The 17571-nt window shown below is 38.6% G+C and overlaps 1 protein-coding gene across 2 annotated transcripts in view; it reads left to right on the forward strand.

Moving 5' to 3' along the window:
• The first annotated feature begins 4902 nt into the window (after window positions 1-4902).
• LOC122026267 (mitochondrial import receptor subunit TOM20-like) overlaps window positions 4903-17571 on the forward strand; it is a 55093-nt gene continuing 42424 nt past the window's right edge. For both annotated transcript variants that reach the window (XM_042584937.1, XM_042584945.1), the window contains exons 1-4: window positions 4903-5089; window positions 5184-5262; window positions 5379-5548; window positions 5631-5678. In XM_042584937.1, coding sequence (XP_042440871.1) covers window positions 4991-5089; window positions 5184-5262; window positions 5379-5548; window positions 5631-5678 — 396 coding nt within the window. In that variant the 5' untranslated portion in view covers window positions 4903-4990. The remainder of the gene's footprint in view (window positions 5090-5183; window positions 5263-5378; window positions 5549-5630; window positions 5679-17571) is intronic.

Below are 17571 nucleotides of genomic sequence, written 5' to 3' on the forward strand. Positions count from 1 at the left end.
GATACTAAGGAGTTATTTGATTATAACATAGGTGGTTGTTAATCAAAGATAGAAAAGAGCACTGAAAAAATCTCTTTTGTATAGGCGGAGAAGCCTATTACACTCGTTAAACGCTCAGAAATGTGCTAAGAAATGAATACTGGAGTTGTTATTGATTTTCTAGCTCCAGGAGTCTTTTTATACCCCTTGGAAAATTCTATCCAAGGTTGGAAGGTGCCTCCAACAAGTTGGAAGGTGACTCCAGTCAGACAAGCGAGGATAAGACTTTATCCTCGCTAACGGACACTTTTTACCCAATTTAAGGCGCCTTCAAGTGACTGAAGGCGTCATCTATAAAGGCTTGAAGGCGTCTTCAATAGTTTGAAGGTGTCTTCCATCAGAAAGGTGTGAGGGTGCCTCCAGCAGCGTTAGAGGCACCTCCAACAACTCTGTTTTGCTCTTCCGCTGCTCTATTCGTCTGGATGATTTCATCCATCTGGAATTGGGCTCACCCGGACTCATCTTCCAGTTTTCTTCTTGAGCAGGCTTCCTCGCCCACTTCTCATCCCTCAAACATCGCACATGTCCTTCTTGTCCACCGGTGTACTCTTTCGCAGTACCTCGTCCCTCTGATGCACCAAGTCCGCGGCTCCATTCCCATGTCATCCTTCTCGCTAGCTGCGTCTTCCGCTCGACTTCTTGTGTTCCTAAGCTCTTACACACTTAGACACAAGAATCAAATACATAGGATCTAACTAACTTAGTTGACCACATCAAAACTACCACAGGATACTAACAATCTCCCTCTTTTGATGTGTATCAATCCAAGTTACAGTTAGGGTCTAATAGAATAATAACAAGTTGCAAAAAAAAATCTTGCAATATAGAGAATTAACCAAGTTAACAAAAATTGCAAAAATTTGAACAATGATAAAAATGTACTGTTCTTACTCCCCCTTAACTTATACTTATCTCCCCCTTTGATTACAAAAAAAAATATGAAACACTTTTCTAGAGGTCTCTTAAAAAAATTTTATAACCATTAACCACCTTAATAGTTAGATAATTAAATATTAATTTTAATAATTGGCTTCCAGGCTGTGGCGAGGCACTAGGCCTTCTTGTAAGTTTACTTGACCTATTAGACTTCTTGCTTGGACTTCCTCTAAAACTTCACCATTTATGACTCATTCCCTTAGAATTTTTCTTTTGTCAAGCATCTACTCACCCTTAACCTACTTAAACTTGCCCTTGTTAGACATATGGTCCTATAGACCTACCTGGACTATGTCTTATCTAACCTCTAGTTAGGAATTTTCTTTGCCTAACCTATAGTTAGGTCTTTTGCTTGCTAGTCATCTGGTCAGTTTTGACCTGACTAAACTTAACTCACTTTCAAATATCAAGTTTTGTTTAAATTAACCCTTAGTCAAACTTGACTAGACAAAGGTGTATTATCAAACATCAAAACCTAGAGACTGATTATACCAACACTTAGTTCTAGAAGAAGAGAAGGTTTTAAATACCAATAAGTTAAGGAGAAGTATGCTTTTAAGGGGTGATCCAACTTAAAAACATATGAATGAGTCAGGGAGAGGAGATTTGTTTCCATAAGGGGGAGAAAGACTTCCCATATTAAGAAAAGAAGTTAAGAAGAGGAGGACAAGGGAGAGATATCCACCTTGTTGAAGTGTTAAGCTTAATGTAAGTTTTGGACAAATTGTTAAAAGACAAAATCAAAGGTAGGAAAGCTTCAATCATGTTTTGATATAAATTTAGATTCTTTTTTATGTATGCCAATGGGAGATAATAAAGGATTTAAATTAAGAAACCTTTATTTATACTATGTTATATAATGTAAGAAGTTGGGGTGATGGAAAAATCTAACTTAAACATATCATTAAACATCCAAAAAGAAAGATTGTTTATACAATTGACTCCCTATTTAAGGTTGATTAGTTTTGTATTGAGTTTTAATATTTAATCAATATATTTTATAGTTGAGGTAGTTCAAGGCTCATTGAATATTTGATAGTAGAAAAGTCTAAGTGGATTAAATTGATCGAATACTTGATTGTTGAAAGTCCAACAAGGAGTTGATAAAGAAATTTGCATAAGCTTACCATATAGATATAAAAAAGTGATAACACTCACATCAAGCGCCCCTCATTGTCAGCTCCATAATGAGATGAAGAGAGGTAAATCATTTACTGAACTACCCTCTAAGTGGAAGCGTTATTTACTGTAGCCGCGACTCAAACCATTACCCACTGATATAAATCTATCACTTGGGTACCAACTCAACTACGCCCTGGAACTACATAAACTTACCATATAGACCTAGTCGATTAGAAGTGAACCTCAATTGATTGGAGTGTTCCATCATCTCGAGAGTCGATTGAAAATTCTCTATTCAAAGAAAATAAAATGCTTCTATTTGAATTTGAGTTGATTGAATTAGATTTCAAATAACTAAACTTAGTTCCAATTAGTTGAGATTTATTAAAATTAGCTAAAGCAATAATTATTGACATGCAATGATTATTTAATTGTTGACCTACAATCATTATTTATGCTAATGTGACCACATTTCTAATTGATCAGAGATAGGGATATTTGGGGCCAACCCCGAGTATTTGCATAGATATATACTCTAGCACATTTTAGAATGAATTTTTAATAGGCGTAAAATATCTGATTGGATGTTAGAATTCTCCCTTGCAAAGAATTATTGTACTAGAGTAAAATACTTCTTATGATTTACCTATCTATATTTTACCATGGGACTGGTGATACTAGACCATTTAAGGTGAAGATATATCACCTTTTGCTTTAATAGAGATAGAGATATTTGCCTTATGTAAATGACTATTGTGCTAGGATAAATATTTCCTAATATTTATCCCTTTTAAGAGAGTATGAGATTGTCCTAGAGAGTCTCCTAAGGTGACAACTTCACCATTTTCTACTCCAATAGAGATAGAGATAGAGATATTTTGTCCTCACGGATTGACGTAGTTGGTACCTACATTGATGATTTTTTTAATAGGTCTTGAGGTTAATTCTCAGCGGGTACAAAAATACCTAGTTAGGTGTCTGATCTCCCTTATGCAAAGGACTGTTACACTAGAACAAATGCCCTCTGATTTATTCTATTCCAAAGAGTGTGAGACCGCCCTAGAGGAACCGCTAAGGTGATAATTTCATCTTTTGTTCCAATAGAGAGAGATATATGCCCCTGGAGGTAATGGTGTAGCGGTAGGGTGTCTTGTTAATTTTTCATACATCTATGAATCGAGTCCGAGATTCGATGGAATAAAGGATAAATTTTTCTTATTAGACTATTAATCTAACAACGTTGGGCTAATAGATTACCTACTATGAACAATTTTTAATTTATCTGGATGGTCGAAGGAAAATTTCTATAAAACCATGTTGATCATTTTCAAAATTAATTGGCCTAATTTAGGTACCAGATGCTAACTAAATAAAATAGAGATATTTAGAAATTAACATTTGAGGTTGATTTGTAAACTTTATGTATGATTTTGCTGGAGAATAGTGAATAAGTTTTTTTTTAATTATTTTTCAATAATATAGACGGCTGAAACAAAGCTTGAGGGCCTACAAAGGCTGCGTCTACGAGTTCTTCATATTTTATTTTCTTTGATTATTGTTATATTTGAGAAACAATAATATGGCAAACGCCCATTTAGTTAATTAATGAAATTTTTGAGTAATTTGATTCAAAGTTTTATGATATGATTAATTTTAGAAATGATGGATTCATAAATTTTTTTTACCAGTTACATAAATTCGATTCGGTTATAAATAATTATCAAAATAAATTGATAAGTAAAAGTGCACTTTACTATTATAAAAACTTTACTTTTGCGAAGCAGAAGCTATGAATTTAGAGCAAAAGGTATTTCTTTGGTTTTGTTTTACAACAATACAATTTGAAATTAAAATAATAATTAACTACTGAGTTATTTCATTTCATAATTGGCTCTAATTGATCTAATTAATTTAATATAAATATTTATCTGGTTGGATATTTAATTAGTCAAGAGAATTAGATTTAGTTTTTTTTATTATAATTAATTATTTTTAAAAATAGATAATTTTCCTTTTAATTCAGTTATAGGATAAATCTAGAATACTTTATATTCTTACTTTTTTTATTAAAACTCTAGACCTTTTATTAATTAATTTTAATGAAGCTTAAAATAAAATTATATTAATATTATTTTTTAGCCTAACATAAAATTATATTAATAATTTTTCATATTAAAAATAATTTTAAAACTTATTAATAATTTTTCTAATTCGTTTTTATATAAAAAATATAGTGTCATAATTATCTTACACTATATTTTTAAATTATTAATGTAATAAATAAAAAAATTAAGTTTTTTTTCCTCTGTGTCACCTAACTTTAGGTTAAGGGTTTCAATTCGGATGGATCGGATCGGATCAGGTTGAATTTTTTTTTTATTCAACCCGAATCCGAGTTCAATCCAAAATACCTAAACCCGAATTCAAACCCGACCAACCCGATCAATCCGAACCCAACCCAGATAATCCAAAAATCTGATTTAAAATGATTTTTTTAGACTATTTTTCTTATATGTTTTCACTTTTATCTTAATACCTTATCATTATCATATATATGATATTAATATACATAAAAATATCTTAATTTTTAAAATAAAATTCAATTTAACTCTAAAAAAACTCATTAAATCCTATATTTAAGTCAATCAGTATTAATCCGAGTCGACCTGAATCCGACCCAACCTGACTCAATCTAAAAATTTTTAACTCTCCAACCCTTCAATACAATACGAATCTGACATTTTTCGGATCTATTTGAATTGAGTCATCTAATCGGGTTCATTTTTAACACACTAAGCCGCCGCCGCCCTCCAACGAAGCATCGTATTAGCCCTTCAGAAACCTAATTCCCCACCCAAGCGAGTCGGAGCGGGGTTGGACAGGGCCAATATTCATGGATCTGCAGCAGAATGATTTCGAGCGTCTCATCTTCTTCGAGCATGCTCGCAATGCTGCGGAGGCCGGCTACGCCAAGAACCCCCTCGATGCCGATGTTTGTTCCACTGACTTTGTCCATTTAGGCCCTCTTTATACATTCATTCTCTTCGTTCATTGCTAACTTATTTTGGCATTCTTTGTTTTTTCAGAATCTCACGAGGTGGGGAGGAGCGCTTCTTGAACTATCTACGTTCCAGAGTGGGAACGATTGCGTAAAGATGGTTGAAGGTTTGTAACGAAGATTTCAATGTGAATTTATAGAATGATTTTCACAAACTTTATTGGTAACGTGAAAATTAGGTTAAAAAGTGAGCTGAGCTCCGCTTTTGGATTTTCTGTGGCAGATGCTATATCAAAACTACAGGAAGCCTTGGTGTTAAATCCTAGCAAGCACGACACCTTCTGGTGCATGGGAAACGCGCATACTTCTCATGGGTTCTACACGCCTGATCAACAGGCTGCTGCAGTTTGTTTTGAGAAGGCAGCTCAATGCTTTCGTGAGGCTGTGCAGCTGGTAACACTTTTCATGCGCAGACGTCCAGTTCTTCTTGCTATTTGTTTGTCTTTTGCTGCAATGAGAATTCACATTATTGTAGGATCCTGGAAATGAGCTATATCTTAAATCCCTGGAATTATCAGCCAAGGTATATTTTTATTCTCATTTCCAAAAAAGTTCAGAATATAGACGTTATTTGGTTTCCTGAATGGTTTGACTAGTCTATTCATAATGGGGTTTTTTGTGTGCACTTTCTAGTTCTGGCTTAATTGTCAGATTAATGGTTTGGGCAGGTTGATCATATCCATACATTTTAATGAGTAATGAACCTTTCCTTTAACTCAAAGAAGTTGTTTAGTGCTATTTCTATGCAATCACACACAATGGAAATCTCTATTTTAAATCTTTTATTTCTCATCATTGTCATCTTATTCCTGTAGCAATTTGGTGCCCGCCATTTATGTTGTCAATTGGAGGATCAGATATGCTCCACACTCTACTCTTTTAACTCCTACAGAACCTTCTTGATTCTTATCTAGATTAGGATATCCTACTAGGCTACTAGACATTTAGTTTACCTAATGGACATTTTATTTGTTGCATAGGCATGTACTTTATACTCAAATTTTAGTCAAAAGTGACTATCAATTGTTCATATTATTTTCAAAGAAAAAAAGAAGGGCACACAATGCATGAGGTTCATGCGATGTATGTGTAGGTAGGGTTGGCTTTATTACTTTAACTTGAGACAATATTTTTGTTTCTATCACCTAAACTCTCCTTAAGTATTCCATGAAATATTGGAAGGCATGTCCTACTTGGGGTAGAAAGGGAATTGGAAGTCATTTCCTACCTCCCCCAATCCCATTTCTCTCCTTAAGTATTCTATGGGATATTCAATGCAAGTAAAGAAGACAATGTTTACTCTTCTTAAGTAAAATCAATTTAGCCAGAAATTTTCTCAAATTTTGTATCATCGTATCAACACTATGTCTTCATCATATTTTTGATTGCTTTATTGTTTTTTTTTTCTTTCTATTATGGGACTTTCTATTTCATATTTTCATTTAACAAGTTGGAAGTTCATCAATAACTATAGCTTGTGGGGGAGTATACGATATAATAGTTATAAATGCATATTTAGTACCACTATATACTTATTAAGTTACACTAGAGTCCATATATAATGGTTCTCTTTTGATTAACATAATACAATTTAATTTTTGCTTACTAGAACCAACTCAAACTTGTTTCTTAATTGGGACACACTAAAAAAATATTAGTTTGGAAAAATGAAGCATGTTCTAACATTGAAAATATATCAAATTATGGTTTATTTGGATGTCTGTATATGGATTGAATAATTCATTTTTATTCACTCTTCAATTTTAAGACTAGGGATTTTGGATTTTGTCTTGTTGGAACAAAGATTTGAAATCTTGTTTTGAGCTGGGTTTAAATCCCGTGCCGTGTTCGCAGTGTTGATAGTACCAACACATGATGCCAAAGACACTGAGACACGAAGAGGAAAGAATTGGAGTGAAGAAAAGAAAGAATTAAAATCCCTAATGACCTTACCTCTTCATATTGTTGCATCACGTGTTGTAGTGGCCATCATCTTTACAGTCTATAGCTGAGTGACTTCATTGTCTTGGCCGGCTCGTAGAAGCCTTGGGGGGTTTGTCATGTTAGATAGGTTGTAGAAACTTTGTTGTTTCCAGCAGGTCATTATTGAAGCTTTGTTGTCATCTCAAACAACTCACAAAAGCTTCATCATTGTCATTGTGGTTAGTGCCTCGTAAGGTTTCTTATTGTTGATGTCTCCGAAGCGTTTTGCCGTCTCGAACATGTTTCACATGTTGATGTAGTAGTGGAATGAGTGGCCTATTGGCACAGAACAATATTTTAATTAATTAGAACTTTAATTGAGTTCTCTTACTCTTCTTCACTTTCTCCGCACTCTTTTTTTTTTTGACATGCCATGGACGAGTTTCTGTGTTTGCAGATCTTTTTCTTATCACATTTCAAAAGCATTTGAACATGGATTTTGGGAAAAAATTATTTTATCTGGTCATTTACCTTCTTTTTCTTCCTAAAGATCACCTTCACAGAAACTTCAGTCATCCACCCAACCAATGGTAGTCTAATATCTGTTTAATGAACTCAAATCAAATTGGATCCATGATTTAATTCTTATGTATGGGGCATCAATGAATTTTCTTTAGTAGGTTCTACTTTGATTAATCTATTTTGATGCGGTGATGGTGAGGGACCCCGCCCCGTCACCACGATGGAAGTTAATGGAGGTCAAAGTCAAGATGGTCAACGGATGAACGGTCTTGACCGGTTGGGCAAGACATATTTCGATCGGGGGTTAAGCACCGACCCACCATCTCCGACACAGAGTCATCAAACCGACGCGTAGAAGCCGAGCGACCATCCTGCTTGGCCTAGCAACGGGCGACACGGATCGAGGACTTTCAACCGAGCGGCTCTCTTGCTCGGCGCGACAGTGGGCTTTCGGTTGAGCGGCTATCCTGCTCGGCCCAACAACGGACGACGCTCGGGCAGAGGACTTTCAGCCGAGCAGCTATCCCGCTTGGTGTGGCAGCAGACGCAAGGATAACAGAATCCTGGCCGAGCGGCCATTTCGTTCGGCCAAGCAACAGACACAGCAAGGTATCCTTCGACATCCTTTTGGGGGCTAATGCCGCTGACAAGCGACATGGTCAGATAGAGGATCGTACGGCGGAAGTTTACTTCAGAGATATGCTTGGCCCGTTAAGGTACTGTGTCAGGGACACTTTACTAACATGTCTCTTCAGGGGAAGCTTGGGATAATGTGCCCGCTTTAAGAAGCGTGCACACACGTTACAGGAGCCCTATATAAAGGGGGTCCAAGCATCGACGGAGGTATGTTTCTCTTGCGATTTCTACTGTTGCACTACAGTTCTCTTTACTTCTTCTTGCTTCGCCGGAGACTAACTTGAGCGTCGGAGGGCCATCGCAGGGACCCCTTCCCTGGCTCGGTACGGACGCTGCTTGTGTTGCAGGCGGGAGCGAAGTCCACCATAGGTCAGCAAGAGCGACACGCCCCCAACATTTGTCTCCCCGACTTTCGGACAAGATCATATTTGGCGTCGTAACGTCACAAAGATGATGGAGTAACAACAACAACAAGCGCTAGCTGATCGGCCAGCGCCGTAACCTGCAATCTCGGTGGCCGATAGGCGAGCGGGGCAAGAAGACCGAGCAGAACAACTCTCCGTATGGGGGCAAAATCGAAGGCTGATCGGCACCTAAGGGGAAGTGCCGCTCGCGTCGATCCCCTTCCATCGAGCTCTGCTCCAAACCCCTTCGGAGATAGCCCAAGCACATCAGAAGCGGGGATCTTCTTCGGACGAGGCGCTCGTTCGGGACGCGCGAAAAGGAAAAGAGCCTCGAGGCGCCGCGCCCCTCGAACGGATCAACAATCAGTTCTCAGAGAAGATCTTGCAAGACTCTCTGTCCCGACATTATACCCCGTTGGCGATCGGGACGTACAATGGGACGATCGACCCAGATGATCATCTGGATCGATTTGACAATAAGGCAACGCTGCACCAGTACACGGACGGAGTGAAGTGTAGAGTCTTTCTCATGACTATCTCCGGATTAGCGCAGCGCTGGTTCAGAAGACTGCCGGACGGCTTGATACGAAGCTTCAAAGATTTCCGAGCCACCTTCCAACACTACTTCACCAGCAGCTGACGCTATTAGAAGACAAGCATCAGTCTCTTCGCCCTGAAACAAGGGCCCAAGGAAGCGCTCTGAGCGTACATCCAACGCTTCAACCTAGTGGCTATGGATATCCCCTCGGTGTCATCTGAAACCATGATGAATGCCTTTACTTAGGGGCTCGCCGAAGGGGACTTCTTTTGGTTGTTCATTAGAAAGCCGTCCCGGGACTTCGACCACATGTTGAAAAATGTCAACGAATACATCAATGTGGAAGAAGCTCAGGCGGCCAGAAGAAAGGAGGCGACGACCGAACATTCGGCGCTGATCGAGCGTCGACCAGCTAGTAGCTATCTGCCGCACAAGGGGCCAAGGGCTGAAGGAGCACGGATGCACCAAGAGACCAGGGCGCACGCCGTATAGCATGTGGCATCCAGTCGGCCCAAGGCGTCCAAGGGCAAGGTATGGGCGCCTATGTTTTGCTTATTCCACTAGTCGGCGACGCACAACACACGGGATTGCCGGGGATTGACGCCAGTCGTCAGCCGACCGACCCCAGGGGATATCGCTGTCACTCCCCATCGCCTGATCGACGGGATCATCATCGCTCAACTGAGCGACGAGAAGAGAGAAGAGAACCCGAGCGCCATCACCATCAGCGGGGGTAGGAAACCTATCCCTCCAGGATCCCGGCTGAGCGAAATATGCCATTCGCCTGGGAAGAAGAAAACAAGAACAACGTTTCTCGGGGAGAGATAGTCATGATCGCAGGAGGGCCGACAGGTGGCGACTCTAACCGGCCAGAAAGTCATACGCTCGGCGGTTGGAGATTCATGCCGTAGGATGCAGCAAGGACAAGGCCGAAGGGCCTCAGATTAGCTTCCGCCCAGCGATTTGGAAAGGGTCGAAATCTTTCATGATGATGCTTTTATTATCCGAGCAGTGATCGCCAACTACACCATTCACCGGACCTTCGTTGACACGGGGAGTTCGGTAAACATCATTTTTAGAAAGACGTTTGATCAACTATAGATCGATTGCAGCGAACTGCTGCCCATGGCGACCCCGCTCTACGGGTTCACTGGTAATGAATTCTTGCCGATCGACCAGGCAAGATTAGCCATCTCGCTAGGAGAGGAGCCATTAAAGAGGACCTGGACCACCAACTTCATAGTTATGGATGCACCATATGCCTACAATGTTTTTTTGGGCCGACCGACACTCAATGAATTCCGGACGGCAGTATCTACTTATTGCCAGAAGAAAAAGTTCCCGGTGAACGATCAGGTGGGTGAGATTAAGGGCCGCTCGACATTGCTACGTGGAGATGGTCAAAGCCGAGGCTAAAGCAGCTCGGAAGACTCGACGGCTAAAGATGAATGCTATTATCGAGAAATCTCCTACTTGTGTATATGAAGAAAAGGAGGAGGTGCAGATCCACCCCAGCCGGTCGGAAGCCACGACCTTCGTCGCTATCGACTTGGAAGAGAAGAAGAAGACAGAGTTGATCGCTTGTCTCAAAGAGAACCACGATGTGTTCGCCTGGTCAACACATGAGTTGCCCGACATCTCTGAAGGCGCTGGAATTCCGTTCTGTTTAAATTTCCCTGTACAAAAATTGTACCAGAACAAACTTTTCCTAACAACCCACATATTCCATCAAACATGTGTTTGATCAATCAAGCAAGTTATTGAATGATCAAAACACACCTTAATCGAAATACAAGATCGCTGGCCTTTTGTGTTGGTATTAAAAATTGATACAAAGAAAACAAAACTAATTACGCAGCGGAATTAAAAACTAGTTGTATATTTTTTTTTGTAGCTAAAGACCTCTAGATCTTCTGCCGTATTCCTCTCCTCTTCTTGGACGTCTTGTGAGCGACGATCTACCAAGACAACACCACCCTCCTTCTCTTCTCGATTTCCAAACCGCTGGCTATAAAAGGAGGCTCTAGAATGGGACACCTTCTAATCTTCTTCATGCCGCCGCCCACCTAGGAGGATAAGCAAGAGTCGCCGGCCCCTAGCAAGGAAGGGGCGCCGACCCTAAGGAAGGAGAGATGAAGGGGGCGTCGACCCTTAGGAAGGTGGAGGAGGCTTGTGGGAATTATGTGCCGCCGACCCTAGCAAGGGAAGAGGGGCGCTGACCATAAGAAGGGAAGAGGATTGTGGAAAATTAGGTTTTAGGGGGCATCATCTACTCATTTTATAACTTTTGCCGTTGGTTACAAAGAAAGTAAAATAACAGAATTCTGTTTAGAAAAATTCTCCCTTTTTATAACCAAGTTAAACTAAACCAAGTTATGGATAGGTGGATGCGAGACTTTATATAGAGGTTATAACAGGGACCTAGAGGAGGAATTGGTTTAGGCCTCCTGATGGGCTTGGACTTCTTGTGTTCGGCCCGAACACCCAACCCAAGTCCATCAATAATAACCCATACCACTAAAGGGTTATTATTGAACTACTGTACCAATCCCATATTACAATATGAGCTCATTCTTATCATGAGTGCGCTAATCTCCCTGTGTTTAAGATATTGTATGTCCGTTAATTAATTGAGTTACTGAGAACCCAACCCAATTAATTAACATCTGATTCCAAGAGTAGTACCACTCAACTTTATTATCATGTCGGATTAAGTCCACCTGCAGGGTTTATATGATAATCTTTATGAGCTCCTCAATGGGACATCATCAGCTTAAATAATTAGGACACATATTCCTTCTATAATCAACAACACACTATATAAACAATACTATTTCCCAACTCATCGGGCCTATTGATTTAACGAATAAATCTCACCCATTGATAAGTTAAAGTAATAAATACTAAGTATACGTGCTTGTTATTATATAGGGATTAAGAGGACACACATCTATAATAACAGAGGTTTTGTTCTTTTATATAGTCAGTACAAATCGAACAACCTCAAACGACCCTGCTCAATACACATATAGTGTACTTGTGTAATTTTATAGTCAAGACAGACTAAGGTCAAATTACACTATAACTGTTCCAATGGTTTATCCCAATCCATCTTAGTTGTGAGTTACTATTTATAATTTATAAGGAACCGATAACATGATCTTCTGTGTGACACCACACACTACATTATGTTATCTACAATATAAATTAAATGGAGAACTACATTGACATATATATAAATATAAAATGCAAACATTTGATCAAAGTAATTCTCATTTCAAAATATTTCAAAACAGATGTTCATACAAAATCTAGGCTTATAGTATACAACCCAATAATCTCCCATTTATACTAAAAGACTATGCAGCCATAAATGCTGCCATACATCTGATTCCCATCTCCTCAATATGCCTATCAAAAGCTTTCGCCGGAAGGACCTTAGTGAAAGGATCTGTCAGGTTATCCGCTGATATAATCTTGGCGATAACAACCTCTCCTCGTTTTACGATGTCTCGTATCAGGTGATACTTGCGCTCAATGTGTTTATTTGCTTTATGGGCTCGTGGTTCCTTCGAGTTTGCTACTGCACCACTGTTGTCACAATAAATTGTGATAACTTTGGACAAACTAGGAATTACATCTAAGTCCATCAAAAAGTTTCTGAGCCATACAGCTTCTTTGGCTGTCTCAGATGTTGCCACATACTCAGCTTCCATGGTGGAGTCTGAAACACATTTATGCTTAACACTCCTCTACGCTATGACTCCACCTCCCAAAGTAAACACATACCCCGAGGTTGATTTATTACTTCCCTATCTGAGTGGAAGTCCGAATCTGTATAACCCACAGGGAGCAAATCATCTACCTGGTAAACTAGCATATAATTTCTAGTCTTTTTCAGATACTTTAATATATGCTTTATGACAGTCCAATGTCCCGGTCCTGGGTTACTTTGATATTTGCTAACCATGCTTACGGCAAAATAGATATCCGGTCTCGTACATAACATCGCATACATTAGGCTTCCTACAGTCGAAGCATAAGAAACTGCCTTCATTTCCTCTATCTCCTTTGATGTATTAGGACACATCCTTTTAGATAAAGGTAATCCATGCCGAAAAGGTAGAAAACCTTTCTTGGAATTTTGCATACTAAAACGAGATAGGTTAGTATCGATGTATGAAGCTTGGGATAAGCACAACATCCTTTTCTTGCGATTCTTTATTACTTTGATCCCAAGAATATATCCACATTCTCCCAAGTCCTTCATATCAAACTGTCTGGACATCCATAACCTTACGTCTGACAATACTTTGACATTGTTGCCAATAAGCAAAATGTCATCTACGTATAGTATAAGAAATATCACCACGTTTCCGTCACTTTTCTTGTATTCACAAGATTCATCCTGGCACTGAATGAATCCATAAGATTGGAACACTTCATCAAACCGGATGTTTCAAGATCTCGAAGCTTGCTTCAGTCCATAAATGAACCAATTGAGCTTACATACAAGATGCTCTTTGTCCTTCGCAATGAATCCTTCTGGTTGTTTCATATAGTTGTTTTCTTCAAGACTTCCGTTAAGGAAAGCTGTCTTGACATCCATTCGTCAAACCTCATAATCCATATGAGCAACAATAGATAAAAGAATCTGGATAGACTTAAGCATGACTACTTGCGAAAAAGTGTCCTCATAATCGATTCCCTCTTTTTGAGTATACCTTTTTGCAACAAGCCTCGCTTTAAAGGTTTCCACCTTCCCGTCTGTTCATCTTTTTCTTTTGTAGACCAATTTACATCCTATTGCTTTTACATCATTTGGTGGTTCTACAAGCTCCCAGACCTGATTAGAATGCATATATTCTATTTCAGAGTTCATTGCACTTTGCCATGATGCTGCATCTTTATTTTGGAGTGCTTCATCATATGTCCAGGGATCAGCTTCATGTTCACCATGGATCAAGTTCGAAGTGTACCGTTGGTACTAAAGTAGAAGTGTTGCAGTTACTTGTGGTATCTCATCTTGTACCGTTGGTACTAAAGTAGAAGTGTCCTCTCTTATTTCCTCAATAACAATTTTACTCATGGGCTTGTGGTTCATTACATAGTCCTCTTCTAAAAATCGGGCATTGGTGCTAACAATGACCTTCTGATCTTTAGGACTATAAAACAAACCACTTTTCGTTCTTCTAGGATATCCCACGAACAAGCGAACTTCTGTACGTGATTCCAACTTATCAGCGTCTCCCTTCAGCACATGTGCTGGACTACCCCAAATTCGAATGTGTTTCAAACTAAGCTTACGCCTATTCCACAATTTTGTGGAAGTAGAGGGTATTGACTTAGAAGGTATCAAGTTCAGAATGTACACCGCCGTTTCCAGAGCATGTCCTAAAACGAATTTGGTAATTCTAAATAACTCATTATTGATTTAACCATTTTCATAAGAGTCCTATTCCTTCGTTCCGCAACACCATTCTGTTAGAGTGTACCAGGTGCAGACAATTGAGATTAAATCCAGGCCTCTGATAAGTAACTCCTAAATTCTCCTAAGAGGTATTTTCTACCACGATCAGACCGTAGTGTCTTGATACTTTCACCATGACATTTCTCCACATCAGCCTTGTATTCTTTGAACTTATCAAAACACTCAGACTTGCGGTGCATCAAATAAATGTACCCATATCTCGAATAGTCGTCTATAAGAAAGATAAAATATTCGAAACCACCTCTTGCCTGAATAGTCATAGGTCCACACAAATTAGAATGAACTAATTCTAACACTTCTTTGGCTCTATACTCCTTTGCCTTAAAAGGCCTTTTGGTCATTTTTCCTTCCAAGCAAGACTCATAGGTCGGAAAGTTTTCCACTACCAATGAACTCAAAGGTCCATCGTCTTACTCAAGTTAATATGATCCAACCTTAAATGCCAAAAATATGTTTGGTTTATTTCCGAAGGTTGTTTTTTCTTATTAGAATTAGAAAATGTGTTATTAATTTTCATTTGTTGCATCGTGAGAGTTATTGGATTAAGAGTATACAAATTGCCAACCAACCCACCAGAACAGATAACCATCTTATTTTTCTTGACAACCACTTTGTTATCAAAAGAAACAGAATATCTATCTATAAATAATTTAGAAACTGAAATTAAGTTCTTTTTAAAATATGGTACGTAAAGATAATTTTTCAAAATCAAAGTTTTATTCCTATCAAAAGATAAATAAACATCTCCCACTGCAACAGTCGCCACTCTCGTAGCATTGCCCATGTAGACGGTGATCTCCCCTTCATGTAGTTGTCTGGTTTCTAGAACCCTGTAATGAATTGCAGACATGATCAGTGACATCTGTATCTACACACTAGGTACCGGTAGATAACACCGCTAAACATGTTTCAACAACTGATGATTAAGATATACCTTTATTGTTCTTCTTTCTGCGAGGGCAGTCTACCTTACAATATCTAGACTGCTTGTATGTGAAGCACTTGCCTTTCGGCTTATTCACACCTGTCTGCGGCCCAGTCCCTTGAGGTCGAAAATCACTTTCTTTGCCGAACTAACTTGTTTCTTCTTCTTATTTCCGCTTTTCGGCTTAGAAGCAGAAACGTTTTCAACAATGTGAACTTGAGAACTTTGACAAAATAACCCTTCTGCCGTTTGAAGTTCTGTCAGAAGTTCCGCCAACGAATAAATCTTTTTGTTCATGTTGTAATTCAGGCGGAACTGCTCAAAACTTTTGGGCAGCATTTGGAGAATGATATCGACCTGAGTTTCTCCATCGATTTCAGCTCCAAGGACTTCATCTCATTCAAATGAGCCATCATTTTGAGGATATGATCCCTTACGGGTGTCCCCTTAGTTGGTCGTCATTAAGCTTCTCATGGTCTCCTGCCTGACAGCTCGATTCTGATGTTCAAGAGTTCCATGAGATTGAGCATCATGTCATAGGCAGTGGGTAGGGCCTGATGCTGATGTTGCAGTACATTTGACATAGAAGTCAAAATGTAACACCGCGCTATTTCATCTGCCTTGATCCATTTCCTATATCTCTCGATCTCCTCTTCACTTGAATCCTTATCAGGCACGCTAGGACATACCTCAAGAAGTACGAATTTGTATTCTTCAGCAGTTAGGACAATGCCAAGTTCCGTTTCCAATCAATATAATTTGGATCAGTTTGTTTTCTTTTAAAATAACAGCAAGAGGATTGAAAATCATTTTGAAATCCTGAAAATCACAAAATAAAAAATTTGATCAAAATTTTAGATTTTAAAATAATATTGATTTCTCAAACAATATAATTTAAATTCACCAACACCTCAAAACACCGTGAATTTCGTATGTCACGATAGTGTGGTCGTATACTAATTCAAACATTTGTTAGAGGAGGTTTTATCCATTAATTTTATTATCTTGTCAACCTAACTTTATGACAAATAAAATTAATTGTTTGTTTATCTTCGATTACACAAATAATAGCAGTGACTCTAATGGGGAGGATACTACTAAATGCGCCTAACTATATATCATTACTTGATACTTAATCCATTAATTAGGATTGTGCTCCTTCAGATGGAGAAGATCACACATACCTAAATAATTTTCTATAATCATCCATAGAGGAAGTTTGATCTAGTGATTCGCAAATAAACTTATCCGATATGGAGGAAGACACTTAAAGTCAACGCGCAAGTTTGAATGCATCATTTATAAACCAGTAATGGAGACCGTGAGATTTATTTAAATAATCTCTCTCTTACTTAGTTATTTAAATTGAGGAATTTTAATCATGCACGCACATCACATCACGCACATCACAGCACATAAACACAACATTACAGCACATAAAACAACATATAAAGACAATAAATATGAAAATAAAATTTTCAACTATTATGACCTCATCCAACACTGTCCTCCAATATGCCACCAATGGATCAAGCCGTCACGTATATCTCACTTCCTTCTCTACCGCACCTTCGGTCCTCAAAATAGCACCTCGCATAGCAAGAATACAAACCGCAACAAAAATAAAATTTACATTTATCGATCCTATATTCATAAAAGAATTTACATGTAATCTAGATCAAATAAAATATAAAAAAAATAATACGGCAACCAGTCGTATTTAATTATTACAATCATGCACACACAACAACCTTGACATGCCCAAGGGTTCAAATCACACACAAACACAAAAGTCATAATAGTTGGACTTAGGACGCTTGCGACCACAGAGTTAATCTTTCTTGCACATCCTACTATTATCCGGCCTAAACTTATGTATGAGTAGTGCATAATTTAATCGAAAATCAATCACACAGAACCAGAAAACTTGCTCTGATACCACTTGAATGCGCTGGAATTCCGTTCTGTTTAAATTTT

The sequence above is a fragment of the Zingiber officinale genome, chromosome 1A (assembly GCF_018446385.1).
Source record: "Zingiber officinale cultivar Zhangliang chromosome 1A, Zo_v1.1, whole genome shotgun sequence".
NCBI classification, from domain to species: Eukaryota; Viridiplantae; Streptophyta; class Magnoliopsida; order Zingiberales; family Zingiberaceae; genus Zingiber; species Zingiber officinale.